Consider the following 20,696-nt stretch of genomic DNA (forward strand, 5'->3'; position numbering starts at 1 on the left):
CAGGTTTGGTGACAGCAGATTTATCACTTATCTTAAATTTGTCTTTATTTCACTTTCATTCATTCTTTTTTTTTTTTCTTAATGGAAAATAAAGGACGGTACATTTTAGTTGTAGTGCATGCATTTGGATCCCAACTCATTGCTAAACAGTCCCGTGCCTCCGGCCCTGCCTCGGGTGGTGAGCGCCATATGGGCACCATGTTCTGCCTGGAGCCACCCACGTGAGTGCGCCAGTCGGAACTCCTTTGGCCTGGCTTTCATTGATTCAGCAGATTACTTAAAGGATGATCCATTGTCAAAGAGATGATTCTTGCAAGGAATGCATGTCTGCAAACAGCCTCTAGTTTGTAGATCGTTGTGGAATCTGTGATAACGAGGATTCTGTATCTTCCTCTAACTGAAGAGAATTTCTTGCAGTTCTGTGTGATGATGATGTGTGGTTCTTGACATCCGAATGAACTGATACAATTCTAACAGTAGAATTCCTACTGTTACATATTCCTGTGGCACTGGTGCAGTTTGTACCGAATTGCTTTGTAGTTTCCAAGGTGAGCTTGACATTTTGGGATTACTAGTACATCTGCTTTACATGTCAGGGAACTTTTCCTAATATAGGTGAAAATTTTGGTTACTTCCTGATTGTTCCTACAATGGTGATTTCCATGGGCAAAATCTGAAACAGTCCCTCTGGGGTGGTGCTTCAATCTTCCTTCCACATCCTGTGGTGGTTAGTGAAGAATGCTATCCTTACCGTGACCATCTTGATCAATTCTGTGGACATTTCTTTATTATCCCAAAAACTGCAGAGAACAGGGGTTTTGTAATAACTGATCCAGAAATTCCCTTGCACTTTAGGAATGCCTAATAATAAGCAAAAGCGATGAAAGAGGTGAATATTACCCTGTACTTAAGAAAACTCAGTTCTGCTGCCCCATCAGATTGGCTACTAAGTCTAAATGGAAGATGTAAAAAAAAATTGAAGTGGAAAATTGTGAAGGATTCCTTCTCTCCAAGACCTACAGTGGAAATGCCTCTTAGGAATTAGTTTTTTAATTAACTACTAAAATATTGTAAGGTTAATCTCCTAATAAATTGAGTATTGTTACTGGAAGACGTCTTATAAATGAATCAGCTGAAACGTCACTTTTACTTATGAGAATTAAAAAAAAATGTTAAGTAGTGTTATTAACTTCCTGTCATGTTTGTTTCTTGGCAAGTCCAGACCCTCTTACCAATCCACTTTCACTGAATATGAGCTCATTTTTCCTGTTTTGATATTTTCCTTGAAGGCTTTAATTTTAGTAGTTGAAATCATCTTAAAGAAGATAAAGGAAATATTGGATAAAAAGATGAAAGCATTAAGAAGGAAGGGGAAAAAAACCTTCATTTCCTTGGAGCAGACATTGTTATTCACAGTGTTTATGAAGAAATGGTAAACACCATGGCAGTAAGACATAATGATTTGCATCCCAAAGGCTGTTGCATGTAGTCATGTATTAAGCCATAAAAGAAAAAAATCAACCCAGTTTTCCCTTGGAAAAGCTTAAGAGGCAGAGGGAGTAAGGTCAGAATCTTATAGCTCAATGGAAAATTACACCAGGTATTAAAAAATTCTGAATTCTGCTTCATACCATGCAATCCACAACAGGGTTATACCGAGGAGAGGTCTCGGTGACCAGGTCTGAGGAAGGGACAGGGTGTGTTCTAGTCCACCGTGGTGCAGAAGAGCTAGGTTCACTCTACAAAGGGTTAGGTGTGAAACAGTGTGTGGTCTCAGAGGGCTGTGGTACCACTGGCTCCTACTCTTCACTCTCTTATTTTATGTTTTTTATTGAAGTATAGTTGATTTACAGTGTTGCGTTGGTTTCAGGTGTACAGCAAAGTGATTCAGAGATATTATATATATCCTTTTTCAGATTCTTTTCCCTTATAGATTATTACAAGATATTGACTGTAGTTCCCTGTGCTATACAGTAGGACCTTGTTGTTTATCTATTTTATATATAGTAATGTGTGTATGTTAATCCTAAACTCCTAATTTATCTCTCCCCACTTTCCCCTTTGGTAACCATAAGTTTGTTTTCTATGTCTGTGAGTCTGTGTCTGTTTCATAGGTAAGTTCATTTGTGTCATATTTTAGGTTCCACATATAAGTGATATCATGTGGCATTCGTCTTTCTCTTTCTAACTTCACTTAGTGTGATAATCTCTAGGTCCATCCATGTTGCTGCAAGTGGCATTATTTTCTTATTTTTTACGGCTGAGTAGTATTCCATTGTATATATGTACCACATCTTTATCCATTCATCTGTCTATGGACATTTAGGTTACTTCTATGTCTTGGCTATTGTAAATTTCACCTTCATTCTTTGAAGATATTTTTGCTGAATATCTAGGCTGACAGTTTTTTTTTTTCCTTTCAGTTCTTTAAAGATACTGCTCCACTGTCTTCTGGCCTTCACTGTTTTTAGGATGTTAGTCATTCTTTATATTGTTCTCTTATAAGTAGTCTGTGTTTTCTCTGGAAGCTTTCAGGATTTTCTCTTTTTGGTTTTCAATATTTTTATCATGTACCCATGTGTATCTGTTTGTGTTTATCCTGCTTGAGAGCCTTTAAGCTTCTTGAACTTGTATGTCTTCCACTACATTTGGTAAACGTTAGGCCTTTACTTTCCAACAGGTCTCTGAGGCTTTTGTTTTTAATTTCTTTTCTGTAATTCAGTTGTATAATTGCTATTTATTTAGCTTCATATTCACTAATGAGTTCTTCTCTATTAAGCCTTACTCAATAAGTTTTTAATTTCATCTATTGGTGTTTTTTCAGTTCCTGAATATCTATTTCTTTTTATAGTAATGTTTCTCTGAGATTTCCAAACCATTCATTGATGATGTATTTAGTTTCTTTTTCATCCTTAAAGATTTTTAATAACTGCCCCAAATCCTTGTCTCTGTTTTCAACATTTGGTCGTCTCAGCATCAGTTCATTTTCTAATGTGATCAGACAGACTCAGAGAAGTTAAGATGACTCACCCAAAGTTACTTGGTCAGTTGTCGTGGAAGAGGGAGTCCAGCCATATCTTCCGACTCCAGATGTCTTACTTCTTCCTCTGCATCGCACTGTCTCTTCAAACTTTCTGTCATGACATTTCCCAGGGAAATTTATGATTTGAGAGAGGTAATGTGGATCAGTAGATAGATTTTCTGGCCAAGTTATAATGGCTACAATGTAGAGAAGATAAATCTGGGAGCTTCAATGTTCATTAAATTTTTAAATGTCCTACTATTTATTTTTTTTTTAAAGGAATATTTATTTATTTGTTTTTTTGTTTATTTATGGCTGCGTTGGGTCTTCGTTGCTGCACGTGGGCTTTCTCTAGTTGAAGCGAGCGGGGGCTACTCTTCGTTGTGGTGTGTGGGCTTCTCATTGCGGTGGCTTCTCATTGCTGAGCACGGGCTCTAGAGCGCAGGCTCAGTAGTTGTGGCACGTGGGCTCAGTAGTTGCGGCTCGTGGGCTCTAGAGCACAGGCTCAGTAGTTGTGGCTCGTGGGCTCTAGAGCGCAGGCTCAGTAGTTGTGGCTTGTGGGCTCAGTAGTTGCAGCTCGTGGGCTCTAGAGTACAGGCTCAGTAGTTGTGGCACTCGGGCTTAGCTGCTCTGCGGCATGTGGGATCTTCCTGGACCAGGGCTCGAACCCATGTCTCCTGCATTGGCAGGCGGATTGTTAACCACTGCGCCACCAGGGAAGCCCCTCAAATGGCCCGCTATTCAGAGTAGCTCCTCACGTGGAGCATGAGTGTGTGACGGTCGTGGGCGTGGTGGGCGTGCTGCGGGCATGCGCCGGGGAAGGAAGGTAAAGCTCGCTGCGTGGGGTGCCTCTAGCAGCTCAGTCTCAGCAGGGGGCAGGGACAACGGGAAAGAAGTCTGACTGATTGCACGTACCCCTGGGTGACCATCAGAAAGGAGCCAGTCAGGTTTTCTTTAGGACTGGCCTTAATCAGTGTGATTTTATGACAGAGCCTCCAAAACAGTCTCCTTTCACCTGTCAGCTTTGACCTAATCTTTTTCAGGATGGGAGCAAGGTTCCTTTTAGAATTCATTTCAAGAGGCTTAAGATGCGAATGCGAGGATGACATGTTTGTGCCGGCATCATAACACAGAAAGGATGGTGGTCAGTGACAGCTCGGAAGTAGCACTCACCAGGTGCCAGGCAGTGTTCTGAGAGCTTCTTGTGTGTTATTTCATTTTAATACAACAAGCCGCTGAGATGAAGAAAGGGTATCTTTATAGTACATTAAGACGTAAGAGGTGCCTTGTCCTCGGTCACAGTTAAAAGGTGACAGAGCTGAGGTTGACACTCAGGGGCCCCAGAGTCCACGTCTCAGCTGCTTTTATGACCGAGAGGCCTGCTCCTGCCCCTGGCGAGGCCCTGCGCCCGGAGCGGTGACTGCGGTGCGGATCTGCCTCCGTCCCCTGCTGGCCACGGCAGGCGCTGGTCGCAGTTCAGGCACTTGGGTTTTCCTGCACCTCAGAGCCTCCTCGGCGGGTGCCCAGGAGTCACTGCTCAGCAGTCACAAGGAGGGTCCCCTTTGCCACCCCGAGGAGCTCTTCTCCAGTGACCCTTTGCCTCTAATCCGTGGTCCAAAACGCATTTGCACTAGAATGGAATGAGCTAATAAGCAGGGGAGACTGCTAATAACAGATTCAGAGGAGAGGACCAGGGAAAGAAAATAAATGAAATGAGAGGAGACAGAGGAGTGTCCAGGGGAATCTGGGGGAGCAAAAGCTTCCTCATGCTGGCGCACTTGCCTCCACTGAGCACGTTTGTCCCTCCGTCCCCATAAACCATTGCGTGGAGATGGTGCCGCCTGGCGCTGGGGCTGAGGACACTCTTTGCGGGGTTCCTTGTGACGGTTTATGACAGCTCATCGGGTGCATTGGATGTGTGGCTAACCTAGGATGTGGAATGTTCCTGACCTGCATGACGGGACAGTGCCGAATCCTCGACTGCCCTCTGCACGAGTAGGGGTGTCACAGCTGCAGCCTACAGGTCCCAGGAGGCACGGTACCTGGTGCACTGCTGCTGCCTCTGGGCTTGGTTTACCCGTCATTTCAGGTTTCTGAACGCCGTGCAGTTTCCTAAACAGAAAGGGGAACTATTTCGCTAACTCGTTGCATAAGACCTCTTTTTAACACTGCTTTGTTTCTCATCGCCCAGGTGTTTAAGGAGGAGAAGTACTTGAAGGAGGCCATGGAGTGCAGCGACGTGATTTGGCAGCGAGGTCTGCTGCGGAAGGGCTATGGGATCTGCCACGGGACCGCTGGCAACGGCTACTCTTTCCTTTCCCTTTACCACCTCACGCGGGACAAGAAGTACCTCTACCGCGCTTGCAAGGTAAGGGCATCTCTATCCAAACCGCTTCTGAACCCTCCAGGGCACACACACAGCCCAAATACAGCTCTCTCCTCCTTCAGACATGTTTCTCCCAACTCTGGGGTTTCTTCTGCAGAGCCTTGTCCCTGGCGGCCGTGTGCCTTGGCCGTACCATCTGTACAATGGGACTAAGGGGTGGAAATGCATTCTGGAGTCCCATGACCTGTTAGGATGCCCTCCTGTGCATTTATTTGCTTCATGACTTTGGGGCGCCCCTTCTTCAAGCCTGTTTCCTCATCTGTAAAAATACTACCCGCCTCCTAAATTTGTTCCAGGAAGAATCAGTTGAGGTAATGGGCAGGTCGTCGGTAGTTGCCCCTGCTTAAAATCCTCCAGTGGTTTCCCACTGCCCGTGAGCGGCACCCACAGCCCCGAAGTGGAGAGCCCCGTGTGCCTCGGCCCCTGCCTGCCTCTCCCCCGCCTTGCCCCACGCTCTCCACGGGGCGCAGCGTTCCCGGGGCTTCCCCGAAATCTGCCTGGTGGAGGCGACCTCTGAGGGCTCCCCAGTGACAGAGCCACCAGGGCACTCACCGTGCGCTTCTGCTTGTGCCTGAGTGTGCCGCACGCTAGACCACGAGCCGCGTGATCTTCTAGTCAACGTCCGACCCTACCCAGTACCTAGGGCAGTGCCGGCACCGAGGACAGGCCTAATAGATACGCATCGGATGTGCGAAAGTGGACGCACAAAACAAGACTCAGTAAATGTTTGCTGGCGTTTTTATTGCTGTGCACATTTCACAAAATAAAGTTACAGGAACACAGAAAAAAGATTGGAAGAAAATGCACCAAAATGTCCCATGACCCTTGACAGATGGAGGCATTCGGGTGGCTTATTCTGTATATTTATTACTGTTCTGAAGCCTTTTCTCACACCAGATGGAACAGAGCCTTCTGACCTGGTGCCCCGAGACACGCACACGGTCGTAGTGCCCACACTCAGCAGAGGCCACGCGGGGTATTGTGGGGATGCAGAGGGCAGGTGCCTGACCCGGGCGTCGGGGGTGCCATGTAGGCGGAGACCCAGAGCAGAGCTGGAGCTTGAGCAGGCGGGTGGGAGCGGTGCCGCCAGCCGAGGAAGCTGGCGGGGTGAGCACCCTGGGGCCCGCAGCGTTCCCTCGGCCAGAGCAGAGCAGGGCAGGAGCTGGGGTCAGCGAGGCGAGGGGCAGTTCGGGTGGACGGCAGTCACAGTAGCAGATGGGTAAGAAAATACGGGGATTGGGGAAGGCTTCATGGGGGCTTAGGCACAGCTAGTTTTCTAAAGATGTGGAGCTTTCCAGGTGGGCCAGGAAGGCAGGGCATGGGGAGGCGAAGTGCACCCCAGTAGGAGAAGAGCCCCTGCAGAGCCACGGAGGCAGGCACGGCACAGTGCAGCCTGACCCCGAGCGCTCAGCACGGGAGGGTGCAAGGGCAAGGGGTGAAGTCAGAGGGGCCGAGACCAAAGAAAGCTGGTCCTTCCCCTTAGTCAGTAGATCTGAGCTTTGGTTACACCTTAGAATCACTGGAGCTTTAAAAGAGTGCCTGGGGCTTCCCTGGTGGCACAGTGGTTGAGAGTCCACCTGCTGATGTGGGGGACACGGGTTCGGGCCCCGGTCCGGGAAGATCCCACATGCCGCAGAGCGGCTGGGCCTGTGAGCCATGGCCGCTGAGCCTGCGCGTCCGGAGCCTGTGCTCCGCAACGGGAGAGGCCACAACAGTGAGAGGCCCGCGTACTGCAAAAAAAAAAAGAGTGCCTGGACCACACCCTGGGCCCGGTTCTGCGGGAGCCCAGGCCCCCGGGTACCAGCTCCTGGGTGGTTCTCATCTGCAGGCGGGGCTTCCCAAAGGTTTGTGATTCATGTCCAGACTCCTCTCAGAAGGATTGCCGTGGCCACGGTGGAATGGATGAGGTAGAGGTAAACAATTTGGGTTTCTCCAAATTGTTGTTTAATAATTAATGCAAGAAATGTTGAGTTATAAACCCAAGGGCATTGGCTGTGATACTGAAGAGGAGAGATTCAGAAACACTTAAGCTATTGATACAGCTGACTCACTTTGTTATAAAGTAGAAAGTAATACACCAGCATAAAGCAAGTATACTCCAATAAAGATGTTAAAAAAATAAATAAATTCCTCATGATAGACACTAAAAAAAAACAGATATGGAGCTGAGCCCACAGAATTCAGTGGGTTTTCTTAATGTGGAGAAGACAGAAATGTGTGAATGTCTCTCTGGTCTCTGACTAGGTGGTGGAGCATCAGACAAGCTAGAAGAGTGAGCAGATCTGGAGGGTAGAAGGTTTATTGTATATGTGCTGAATTTATGATTCTTTATGTACACATGACAAAAATAAGTTACCTTAAGCCAAAAAGGGAAATTTATTATAATGTTATAAAAATCCATTGAAGAGGTTTAAGAAGAAAGGGTCGGGGAGCTCAGAGGAAATCGCTGATAAAGCTAAGGGATGAGTTTTCAAGATGAGCAGGGTGGGCGGTGGGCAGTGGGTGGGCCGGCCGGGGAGCAGTGGGGAGAGGAGGGAGGGAGGGAGGGCTGCGTGTTCAGCAGAGGGGCTGGCGGTGAGCCCAGAGAGCGCAGCCAGGCAAGCGGTTTCAGAGCCAGTGTTTTAATCTGGACGGAGCGCCTGCAAGGGCAGGAGGCGGTGCTTAGAAAAGACCGGAGGTTGTTGGGCTGTGAGATTCCTTACTTCAGCCTTCCCAACAACCTTCCTAGGTAAATTCCCCCCTACGGAGGAGGAAGCAGGCCTAGGCAGGTGACAGAGCTTGCCAGGTCTCAGCTGCTCGGAAGAGGTGGTGCCGAGTCGCTCCGAGCTCACGCTCCTGACCACTCTGTTGCCTGGGAGTCTGCTTTCTTTGATTCTGGGTGAATTCACTGCAGTGTCTTAGGCGTTCCATTTTCACCAAGTGAAATCCCCACTCTTAAAAAGAAATGTCTTTCTCCCTAGTTTGCAGAATGGTGCCTAGAATATGGAACACATGGTTGCCGCATTCCTGACAGACCCTATTCTCTCTTTGAAGGTAAGAGTGAGGGAAAGCTCCAGGTTTAAGTATCTGGGTGTGTGCATTTGGTTCTCCTGACTGTGCACACTCACAGTTGATCTTAATTAGTAATCGCTGCACAGCTGGTAAATACCGTGAGCAAAGTTGTTCATTGCTGAAAATTATATTGAGTCTCTTTACCTTGCCTGTTTTGTGTGTGCTCGTGTGAACTTCCTCCAAGTATTTTTAGATCTTTTGTGACCTGTATAGGCATAGACTGTCTGCTGCTCAGTAATGGAAGAAAATAACGTTTACTCCTGTGCATTTCATCGGTAATATTGTGCGTGTAGTATTGATCTATTCACAGCAAACTTGGTTAGTTACTTAAATGTATTTAATTAAGTCATGTAAAGAAGTGTAAATAATTAATATTAGTAATTTAAAAGTATTAGTAAATACAAGTATTAGTAGTTGGAAAAAATAACGAGAATATTGAAGACAGTTCTGAAAAACAAGAGCAATGAAAGAAACCAGCAAACACATTGCGAGTCTGCTCCAGGCACACACAGTACATAGAATATAATTCAGGAAAACAAAACGGAAGTCCTACAGAGACTCAGATATTCTTTGTTTAGTGTGTGTGTGTGTGTGTGTAATGGTAATTTGGAACATAAGCCACAGAAACCAGAGGGCAAACGTTAATGGTGTTACGATAAATGGATGGTGACTTTTTAATTACTTTAGAGCCACCTTTTATAGTAATTCCAAAATAAATTTCAGAAGGAATAAATGAATACTTTTTAAAAACTCAAAAATTAGATGGGTGTTGAATTTTGTCAGGTGCTTTTCTTGCATCAGTTGGTAAGATCATGTGGCTTTTCTTCTTCAGGCCCCTAGCACTGTGGATCACACTGGTTGATTTTCAAATATTAAGCCAACCTTGCATCTCTGGAATAAACCTTACTTGGCCATGGTGTACAGTTCTTTTTATGTATTGCAGAATTATATTTGCTAATAGGTTGATGATTTTTGTGTCTATATTCATGAGGAATATTGGCCTGTAGTTTTCCTTTCTTATACTGTGTTTGTCTGGTTTTGCTATCTGGGTAATGCTGGCCTAATAAACTGTACTGAGAAGTACCTTCTCCTCTGTTTTCTGTAATAGATTGTATATTAATTGGTGGAAGAATTCTCATTTAAATGTTTGGTAGCATTCTTCAGCGAAACCTTCCTAGCCGAGAGATTTCTTTTCCGGGAGTTTGAAATTTACAAATTCAGTTTGTTTCATAGGTTACAAGGCTGTTCAAGTTATCTGTTTCATATTCAGTGAGTTTTAGTAGTTTGTATTTTCAAGATATGGCTCCAGTTCACCTGAGGGGTTAAATTTTTGTGCATAAAAGCTTTGGTGGCAGTCCTTCGTTATCTTCTTGATGTCTGAACTGTCTGTCGTGCTAATGCCGTGTTTTATGTCAGCTACTGAGATTTTAATCATATAATAGATAAACGAGCAAAAATCAGAGCGTCTGTCGTTATCTTTTGCAGAATAAGATCTTTTTAATATTCAAAGAAACCGTAATGGAAAAAATGTTTCTCAGAATAAAAATGTCGTCTTTTGGGTCATAAAAATGAGGTGTATTTGTATCAGATATAACACAGTTAATACCTGAACTCTAAATGGAGTTCATTCAGGTTCATAAATTCAAGTTGATAATGGCAAATTCAAAGCCCCAGCGGGTGAAAATCTTCGAATGTACCCTCCTGAGAGGCTGGGAAGCTCTTGCATTCTTCTGGGCCCCTGTGCCTCACAAGTGCCTGGCAGGAGGCGCTGACTAGGTTCTCGTTGGATGGGTGAGTGCCGGTGTGGAGGCCACTAGGCTGGAAGGGCCCACAGCGCCCAGGACCCTTTGTGGAGGAGCTCCCTCCCTCCAAGGGATCCTTCGGGTAGGCTGCTGAGTTACTGCAGTGATTGGCGGTGGGGACTTTGACCAAGCAAGTAAAGTTCGTTTTAAAATAACATTTTTGAAACCCAAAGTGCAACCTTCCGTTTGGAATAAAAACGTAAAGGCTCTGAGAGGACGTTTATATGTTGGAATATCACAGTAGCAGCGCCCTTAACTTCTGTGTTAGCACTTCTGTGAAATCATCTTAAAGTGTCAAGATACAAGATTAAAGCTCAGAAACCAATTTTTAAAATTAAGATAATGAAGAAAACTGGTGTTACCTGCTGGGTGCTGATGTGAAGACTTCCTTTTTGTGCGTGTGAAGTTATTTTCAAAGTCCTCCCCACCTTTTCCCACATCCTTACAGCCCCAGTAAAGGCAGCGATCAGAGGTCACTTGGTTCTGGACCCCACCACGCACCCTTTCTCACAAAGGACCGCGTTTTGCGTTGCAGGTATGGCTGGCACTGTTCACTTCCTCTCCGACATCCTGGCCCCAGAGGCATCACGGTTTCCAGCATTTGAACTCGGCTCTCCACAGAGGGATACAAAGGTGCAAAAAGACGACTGAGAGATCCAACTGGACCAGAAGCCACCGGGTTGCTTAATGCCTGACACGGAACCAAGTGTGAATCCTGAAAGAGGGAGAAAAAGGAGAAGCAGGCACCCTCCCAGACCCCCTGTGTCAGAGTGTGATGACAGACCATCCCATCAGCGTTCTGTAACAGTGTCCCCTCACTGGTGTAAAATATGAATTCCTCGTGTCCAGTTCTCTGTAGTGTGTGCATGTCTCTTGGTGTTTGCTGTCTGTAGGTGTAGGTTCTAAACGGAAGCCCTTCTCTGTCCATGAGCCCGAGCTGGCTGTGCATGAGGGCACGCGGCAGCCTCTTCTCTGTACATAATATTTAAAGTGGGGTGTTTTCTGTACTGACAAACAGGAAATAGGCAGGTGGTGTCCGTCCTACGTAACAGAATATTCTCCGCAGTGATGTCCCAGTCGTAAGACTTTCCAGCATTTTCTGTGGGTACCTTTCAGATCAGCATGAGAGAAAGACCACTCCAGAAATGAAAAGAAATAGAGCAGGTAGAGGGGGTTTGCTGGAGTAGGGGGTGGTGAGCCTTCCCACCAGGTAGTCGAATGCTCCCTCTTTGTGTTTTGTGCTCACCTTAGTGTTTTTAAGAAGCCAAAGGGGGTGCATTGCAGCTCTGCGGGGGCTCCCATTCTCAGGCTCTTCGTGTGAAGTTCCGGACCCTCCTCGCAATCCAAGGCAGCCCGTGCCCTGGGGGGTGGACTCATGACACCAGGGCCACTCAAGGGAACCGTGTTCGTGGCCACATTGTAAATCATGTAGCAGCGACTGAGGGCTGGCAAGTCTAGATTCAGTGTGTATTATTAAAGCAGGCTGCACCTCGGTTCTATCAACATTATAACTTAGTGTTATAAGTGCAGTGGATACAATTCCAGATGCATAATAAGCAGAAAGATATTCATCTCTTCCATGTCCCTCCAATTAAACTTACTCCAAAACTTGGTAAGTTATCCAAGTACAAATTGGAATGAATTTAGTCCTTATTTTTGTCTACTATTTGGTTGATAAAAGTCTCACCTTTGATGAAATGTATTAAGCATAAAGTACTAGTCTGCATTTATGCATATGGAAAGCAGTCTTCTAACCAAGAAAATTACGATTCTGTCTGACAACTTTTATTTTAAAACTGGGCATTACTTTGGGTTAGCATACCCTCAGTAATTATACCCTGTACATCTGTTTTTAGGAGAGTTTTGCTGTCATGGTGTGAGTGGTCTAGGACTGTACAGACTTCTCATGAGCTAAGCCAGTTCATAAAAGACAAGATAGGTCTCTCTGATGGTCTGGTCCTTATCTACAAGGGATTGTCAGATGTTTATCAGCCTCGTTTCCACTCCTTTCATAAAGGTGAAAGAGTGTCCATGTAGAAGACAGATCCTTCACACGTGTGTGATTCTGTGCAGTCCTCAGGGTCCCGCTGAGCCTTGGCGGTGGGGCTGACTCCCGAACACGTGCCCTTCGGTTTCTAAATGATGCCTCATGAGTCTCCGTCACGACTGTTCAGGTTAGGCTGATGACTTCCATGGGTATAAATCCTCACGGTAGTGTTTTAACCGTCTTCCCGGGCCTGCTCATGTGCGTCTCAGGCAGCCCGGTTCCCCGGGACCTGCAGGCGGGGACGTGAGTGAGCTGAGGGGCTGTTTGTCCGAAGAGCTCCCCTGGTGTCACAGCTCAGCCCAGCTGCACTGCTGCCACCTCGGCCAAAGCTCAGGGCAGCCCCCGGGGCTTCGGCACAGAGTGTTACCCAAGCCGTCTCATTTCTCAGGGGAGGCCAGTGGGGCTGCACAGGATTCACCCCCCTCAGCAAGAGGGGGCAGCTCATGGAGGCCCTGGTCCTGGCCACGTGTCTCCTGACCGGAAGCAGTGAGGGTGACCCTTCGTGACGCCTGGGCATCACGATGCCTTGTGCGTTTGGCTTGTTTCTGCCTCGCACACTGAGGGAAGATGGCGCGCTGGTGAGGTAAACGGAGGAGATTGTATTTGCAGGGTGTTTTTAGAAGCCAGCTGGATTGACCCCTCCCGCTTACCCACCAGATGTCAACAGAGACGCAGTCTGTGACTCCACAGTAACCCGCTTCCTGGGGCGCGACGCGGGCGGCTGCATGGTGCCGGGTCCAGCTCTCAGTCCCCAGAGGCAGCGGGACAGAGGAGTCCCAGAGCTGGTTTAGTGGTTCTGATGAGTGCGATTTCGGATCTCAGAGCAGCTCACGGCGATTTCTTACATTTCTGTATCCAAGATGTGTCTAAGTGTTTAAAATAATGTGTATGCACAATGCCATTTTAAAATATGAAAGAGAAAACGATGTCCACAGAAAGTGTGTGGGGTTCCCTGGTTCGGTACTTAGTAAAAACATGGTTTTGTTGTGACACTTGCGGGGTCTTCGTCTCTTCTCACCACTGCCTTTGAGAGCGACGGTTGGAAGCCTCGGCCACCGTTCTGGAGATGGCCTTCCTCACGGAAAACGTGGCCGTTGCTCACGTTATGGCGTGCCAGGTGCTTCACTAGAATGACGGCTTTCTCCCTCTATCCCAAGGGCCTCCGAGCCCTGGGCAGCACCAAGGGAAGCCTGTCTTGAGCCTGCCCGTGTGACAGGCCTTTACGCTCACAGTCACCGTGAATGGCCCCAGCACGGCTGGGGTCACAGCGTGCATGGTGGTGGGCACTCTTCTCATCACTGTCTTACACATGAGAAAGCTGATGGCCTTGCCCAGGGTCACAGCTGGAATGAGGGACAGTCAGGCTTCCGACCCGACGGTTCTTGCCAGTGGCCATACTTCTGACTTGTACTCAGTACCTCTTCCCCTACGTGCCCAACGTGGAAGGTGAGAAATTGAAACCCCGGAGAGGCCCTGTCATCTGTGCCCCTGTCCTCCTGGGTCCCTTGAACCATTCAGTGCAATTCCATACTCTTAACTTCGTGAGGCAGTTCTCAACCGCTATCACTTCATTTGCTAAATTCACAAAAGCAGGACCCAGGCGTGAGGCCCAGGTCCCCCAAACGTGTTTACAGACTGTCTTTACTCCTTCCCAGTCTCTTTGCTAAGCTTCAAGGGCCCCTTCCTCTCAGGTCTCTGTTTTTCCACATCCTGTGTTCTGGAGGAGAGCCAGGTGTCCATTCCAACCAGACGGTCACCCCCAGTGCCTGTCAGCCTTCTGTCAAACTGGCCGGTGGCCCGTAAGGCCGTGCTGCGTCATCGCTTCTCCTGATCAGAGGAAGGCCGCAGGCTCCTCCACGGCCCCTGCTCCCTGGGGTTGGGTCGCTGGGTGACGGAGGCTATGACGCGTCCAGTCGGCCTTACAACGCGCCCCTGCCCCCATTTCCGTCTCCAGTTTGCTCAAGTGCTCCACCCAGCATGCCAGGCCTTGTGCTCGGTGCTGAGAGGGACGGCGACAGCCACCCTCCTGCAGCTCGCCCGGCCCCGCGACGGACGCCTGCGGAAGGGCGCAGCCCCGCTCAGGCTCAGGGCCGGCCCGCCTGTGTCGGGACCTCGGACAGCTCTTTCGCAGCGCGGGCGGGGCGGCGGGCCTCCGGGCGTGCACTTCTGCTACTGGCAGGAGGGCACCGCGGCGAAGTGTGACCGGTTCAGCCTTGCAGCGCCGTGACCTCTGGCGTGAGGCTGCGGCTGGCCCCAGTCGTCAGGGAGCCTGTGGAGTGGGCATCCAGCGCAGAGGCTGGAGCAGCCTGTGTGAATTTGGATCAGCTGTTTCCTACAGAGTCTCTCTGTGTAATCAGGGCCTTATTTGGACTAACCAACCTTATTTGGTTAGTGGGAGAATTAAAACGGAATAACAAACGGAGAAAGCATCTAGCATGCGGAAGTGCTCTGTGATGGGGGACTTGAAGGTGTGCATGTAGTGCTTGTGTGTGAAGAAACGGGCTCACTCTCCTGAGTAATGAAATGAAAACCCAGGTCTGTCCAGCTCCAAGATCCCAAGCCACGCCACCATCGCGCACCACTGCTCTGCCTAGCATCCCCGAGCTTTCGGCCATCGTGGGCGTGGGCGTGTGTGTGCCCAGCCGCACCAGGGTCCTTCAAGGGGAAGAGTCTGCCACAGGGGCAAGGAGGAACCAAGCCACAGTTCCAGGCTTACACAAAATCTAGACGTTCAGAGAGGCTGGGTTCTCCGTCCTCCAGCCTGTTCTTTGTTTAATGCCCCTGGAGGTCTTCCCGCTTCTGTACCAGGTAGATCCTTGTGGCTTTCATAAGATCATCATCAGATGCAGTGCTGGTCACATGTTAACAGGGACCTTATGCCCTCTTTAAAGTATTGTTCATGAGAGAATAAAGCATGTAGCAAGCAGCATAATCACATATCCACCCACAATCATACAAATGTCTCCCACGGTCCCAAGAACTGAGGAAGCCAGCTTTTCAACCATTTCGTCAGAGAGGCCACAGGGAAGTTATCCAGCGCTTTATGCTTGGCTGCTGGGAACTAAAAGGGGGGTAATGAACAGGACGGTGCTGCCTCCAGAGGCTCTCCAGTAGCAAGAAGGACCATGCTCCCTGCAGCTGAACTGAAAGTCCTGAGAACTTGCCTGCCTGAAGGGTGTCATTGTTCTGCCCTGACACTTGAATCAGAGATTGTTTAGAGAATTCTGCACTGGAAGCCACTTTCCTCCTGAAATTTCGAGGCAGCATACTGACATCTAGCTTCCAGTGTTACCTCCGAGAACCTCAGAGCCACAGTGATTCTTGTTTCCTTGTGCTCAGATGTTGTGTTTTGATTGTGAGCACTTTGCAAATTGTACAGTTTTTTCTCTGTCACGATGATGAGCCTAGTCCTGGTTTTTTTTTTTTTTTTTTGCTTTAACATCTTTATTGGGGTATAATTGCTTTACAATGGTGTGTTAGTTTCTGCTGTATAACAAAGTGAATCAGCTATATGTATACATATATCCCCATATCCCCTCCCTCTCGCGTCTCCCTCCCACCCTCCCTATCCCACCCCTCTAGGTGGTCACAAAGCACCGAGCTGATCTCCCTGTGCTATGCGGCTGCTTCCCACTAGCTATCTGTTTTACATTTAATAGTGTATATATGTCCATGCCACTCTCTGGCTTCGTCCCAGCTTACCCTTCCCCCTCCCCGTGTCCTCAAGTCCATTCTCTATGTCTGCATCTTTATTCCTGTCCTGCCCCTACGTTCTTCAGAACTTTTTGGATTTTTCTTAGATTCCATATATATATGTTAGTATACGGTATTTGTTTTTCTCTTTCTGACTTACTTCACTCTATATGACAGACTCTAGGTCCATCCACCTCACCACAAATAACTCAATTTCATTTCATTTTATGGCTGAGTAAGATTCCACTGTATATATGTGCCACATCTTCTTTATCCATTCATCTGTCGATGTAGTCCTGGGTTCTTGGTAGCCCCTTCCAATCTGGGAACTTGTGTGTTTCAATTGTAGGAAATTTTCTTGAATTATTTCTTAATGTTTTTTTCCCTTCCACCTTTTTGCTTTCCTTTCCAAGAGATTTCAACTTTATTTTCGAATCCTTCCATTGTGTGTTTAGTTCCAGGAGTTTTTCTTGTTCTCAGGGTATCTTTTGTGTATATCCTCTTCTTGTTGCAATACTGTATCTCTTTGAGGATGTTAATTTATTCAACACATAGTCATGAAGGGCTTATTCAATGCCACACATTATTCTGGGCACTTGGAATCCATCAGTGATCAAAACAGTCAAAAAGTTTTATCTTGTAGAGTTTGTAGCAGCGAGAGACAAGCAATAAGGCTAAATAGACAAATTTTCTCCTATGTTATAAGGTAATAAATAATATGGAAAAAAAGATAGAATAAAACAAAATAAGAGGGACTGATGGTGGAGAGAACACAAATTACTGTTCTAAACAGGATGGTCAGAGTAAGACTAGAGACGGTGACATTTGAGCCAAGACTTGAAGAAATTGAAGGAGTTGGCCAGATGAGTATCTGTGGAAAGAGCACCTGACAAAGGCCGTGCCCTGTTCAAGAGTGGAGTGAATGACCACACGGGGGAGGGGGCGGGGAGGAAGGAAGGCCCAGGCCTGGAAGGCCATTCGGAGGAGTTTGGCTTTTGCTCTGGGTGAACTACAGAGCCACTGGAGGGTTTGAGCAAAGGAAGGACGTTATCTGATTTATGCATCGAAGGGGACATCCTGAGAGAATGCCTGGTGGACGTAGGGAAACCAGAAGGCTGGTCCAGGAGAGAAATGATGTGGGCTTGGCGAGAATGGTCGGCCTCTTGCTGTGTCCTAGAGCCAGTAGGATTCCTGACGGCCAGTGCAGAGCACGAGAGAGCAGAGTTAGCCTTGGAAGGGGCGTCGCCAGCAGCTGAGATGTGGAAGAGGCCACTCGGGGCTCAGGGCATGTGGAGTCTGAGGTGACTGGGACGGCTGGAGTTTGGAGAGAAATCTGGGAGGGAACTGTCACTTTGGAGTCATTTGCATATTGATTATTTACAGCTATGAGCTGAGAGAGCTCACCCAGAAAGTGAGGGGAAAGGGAATAGGGAAGAAAGGAGCTAAGGCAGAGCCTTGGCCACGTAACACCAAGAATCGGGAGGAGTTTGCTCCAGCAAAGGAGGATGAGAAGAAGACCTCTACCTCATTGGGTAGAGGTCTGTTTTCCTGGAGGCCAGTGAGGAAATTTTACGTGTGCAGAGGAGTGACCAGCTGTTTCAGCCGATCCTGATAAGTGAGAGAAATGCTAGGAGTTGGCCATTGCATCCAGCAGCCTGGAGGTCCTTGGTGAATTGGTGAGCAGAACAGACAACGCTAAAAGGAGTTTGGTTGCAAAAGAGAGGAAAGAAATGGGGCCATAGTTGGTAAGAGAAATAAGATCAAGAAAAAACTTTTTTTTTTTTTAAATAGCATGTTTGTAAACCAATGTGATCCAATGGGAGCTTTTAAAAAACATGATGTAGGGACTTCCCTGGTGGCTCAGTGGTTAAGAATCTGCCTGCCAATGCAGGGGACACAGGTTCAATCCCTGGTCCGGGAAGATCCCACACGCTGCAGTGCAACTAAGCCCGTGTGCCACAACTACTTAGCCTGCACTCTACAGCCCGTGAGCCACAACTACTGAGCCCACGTGCTGCAACCACTGAAACCTCTGTGCTCTAGGGCCTGTGCTCTGCAACAAGAGAGGCCACCGCAATGAGAAGCCCGCGCCCTGCAACAATGAGCAGCCCCCGCTCGCTGCAATCAGAGAAAAGCCCGCACGCAGCAATGAAGACCCAACGCAGCCAAAAATAAATTACTATTATAATAATGTGCTGCATAATCACAATACCAGTGTCACACCTGAGAAAACTAACAATGATTCTGTAATATTACGCTGCATCCAGGCCATGTCCGGTGCCCCGACCGAGTCAGGAGTGCTTTAAGTCTGTATTGTTGTTTTCCGTCGGGATCCAATCTAGGTTCCTGCTTTATATTTTGTTAATCTTTTCATAACCTAGGACACTCACCTGCTTTTTTGTTTTGTTTTTAACGACATCAACTTTCTGAAGACACCAGGACTGTTGTCTCATAAATCTCCCCCATGAGTTTGTCTGATTCTTTCCCCACGGAAACTGGTCCTGCCATCTCCCACTTCCTGCAACTCGGAGGTTCAGTTTGGACTCTGGAGCTACACTGTCCAATATGGTAACCACTAGCCACCGGTGAGTATCGGAATGTAAATTAGTTTCATGAAGATTAAGTTAAATTTTAAAATCCAGTTCCTGCATCTCCCTAGCCTCGTTTCTTTTTTTTTTTTTAACATCTTTGTTGGACTATAATTGCTTTACAGTGTTGTGTTAGTTTCTGCTGTATAACAAGGTGAATCAGCTATATGTATCCTAGCCTCATTTCAAGTGCCCAATATCCACATTTAGCCCGTGGCTACTGTACTGGGCAGTGTAAGTATTTCCATCATCATAAAAATTTCTGTCGGGTAACGCTGCTCCAGATGTGGTTATATCCTGGTTGGACATTTTTGGCAAGACTTTCTTAGGTGGTATTTTGTACTCAGTACTGCATCACACGCAGAGGCCTGGTTGGGAGTCCCAGGGTGTCCTGAGGGACTTGTAAACTGCACTAGGAATATCACACGCCCGCCACATCCTTCTCTTGTCGTCAGTCGGGATGCTACATCCTGCGATGGAAAGATTTCTAGGGAAAAGAAAACAAAATCAAAGAATATTAGAGCTGAGAGGGAAGTTTGATTATTTTATAAGCAGCTGAGGAAACTGAGGCCCATAGAGGTTCAAGACTTGCCCAAGGTCACTGATGCTAGTTGGAAGCAGAGAATCACCTTCGACAAGCATCTTCGTACTCCTGGCCATGCGTATATCAGAGTCGAAAATACCCTGTGGCAACTGAGATCACACTACTAAAAATAATCATAAAATATTTATCAGTGTCAGGTACTGTATTTAGTCCTTAAAAAAATTACTTCACACGATTCTGAAGGTTACTACAGAAAATCTCTGATTAACAGGAATTTATTTTTTCAGGTAATAAGAAACCTAGAATTGGTTCAACCCTATGAAAGCTGGTATCTCTGTGATCATCTTGGCCTTTCCGTCATGGTCACAAGGTAGCTGCTGCAGCTCCAGATATCACATCAGTGTTGAAAGCAGGGTGAACCTGCATGTGGCAGTGCCAGCAACTCCAGTCTCATTTATGACAAAAGTGAAATCTTTCCCAGAGGCCCAGAGGAGACTTCTGTAGTATCTATCATTGGCCAAGACTGTGCCCGTCGCAAAGAAAATGTGTGGCTCTTCTGGCTTCTGCAGAAGAAACAGGCAAGGGAATGGAGGTTGGATTAAACCAAACAACATGGAGGTGTTCCTGTCCTCACGGTTCAGTTGAGGAAGCTGATGCTCAGAGTGCAGAATCCCTCACCGGAGGCTACCCAGTGAGTTTCAGCGGCAGAGATGCGTTGACTCCAGAGCCCATGATGAGTACAGTGTGCTCACTGAAGAATGAAGATGAGGACTCAGGTTGCCAGTTCTGGGCTGGTTCAAACACTTCAAGAGGTAGGATGTGTGTGTCCTCAAAGAACAGGGGAGAGGCTGCCCCAGACCGTGATGCTGCCACCCGAATAATAAACTGAGGAAGGACATTCAGGAGAAGAGTGCCAGAGGTATTTGGGGGTGGACGGCTTAGAGAAGTTTTACTTACTCCACTCGTAATATATATTTAAAGCTACATTTCATGTATCTATATACTTAATGCTATATATATTCAGTGCTACGTTTCTATATCATAAATATTTCATAAATATATTTATTTAATATATACTACATTTCATGTTTTCTCCCCAACCTTCTCTTTTCCATGAGAGCTTAGTGTTGCCATCCTTGGTCTTGCCAACCACACACCTTTCGAGAAGGTGCTTCTCACAGTTGGTAAGAGATTCATGGAATAAATGATACAAATTGAACAAAAATGGGGCTTCCAGCCCCTCTTCCATGCAGGTATGCATGGACCGTGGCTCATACGCAGTGCCTGCGAAGCCTGCTGGGACACGTCAGTACAATCTTCCTAATGGGAATATTTGCCGAAAGCCTGAAGAAAGGTACAGATGCTTCGAGCCAGCAATTTAAGTCTAAGGTTTTATTCTGAGGAAATAAATGTGGATGAACCTTTAAAATGGTCACAAGCTCGCTCAGCACAGCATTGTCCATAATAGGGAAAAATCAGCAACAATTTTTGCAAAAAAAGCAAGTTGGAGAAATACATTAATACCGAAAAGTGAAACAAAACATATATGTGGTAAAATTAGGA

At 47.0% G+C, this 20,696-nt stretch overlaps 1 protein-coding gene across 3 annotated transcripts in view; it reads left to right on the plus strand.

The window, feature by feature from the left end:
- LANCL2 (LanC like glutathione S-transferase 2) overlaps positions 1–13,994 on the plus strand; it is a 55,674-nt gene extending 41,680 nt beyond the window's left edge. For all 3 annotated transcript variants that reach the window (XM_079931697.1, XM_079931698.1, XM_079931699.1), the window contains 3 exons: positions 5,214–5,390; positions 8,369–8,441; positions 10,797–13,994. In XM_079931697.1, coding sequence (XP_079787823.1) covers positions 5,214–5,390; positions 8,369–8,441; positions 10,797–10,912 — 366 coding nt within the window. In that variant the 3' untranslated portion in view covers positions 10,913–13,994. The remainder of the gene's footprint in view (positions 1–5,213; positions 5,391–8,368; positions 8,442–10,796) is intronic.
- The last annotated feature ends 6,702 nt before the right edge of the window (positions 13,995–20,696 follow it).

The sequence above is a fragment of the Stenella coeruleoalba genome (genome assembly GCF_951394435.1).
Source record: "Stenella coeruleoalba genome assembly, chromosome: 9".
In the NCBI taxonomy this organism is placed as follows: domain Eukaryota; kingdom Metazoa; phylum Chordata; class Mammalia; order Artiodactyla; family Delphinidae; genus Stenella; species Stenella coeruleoalba.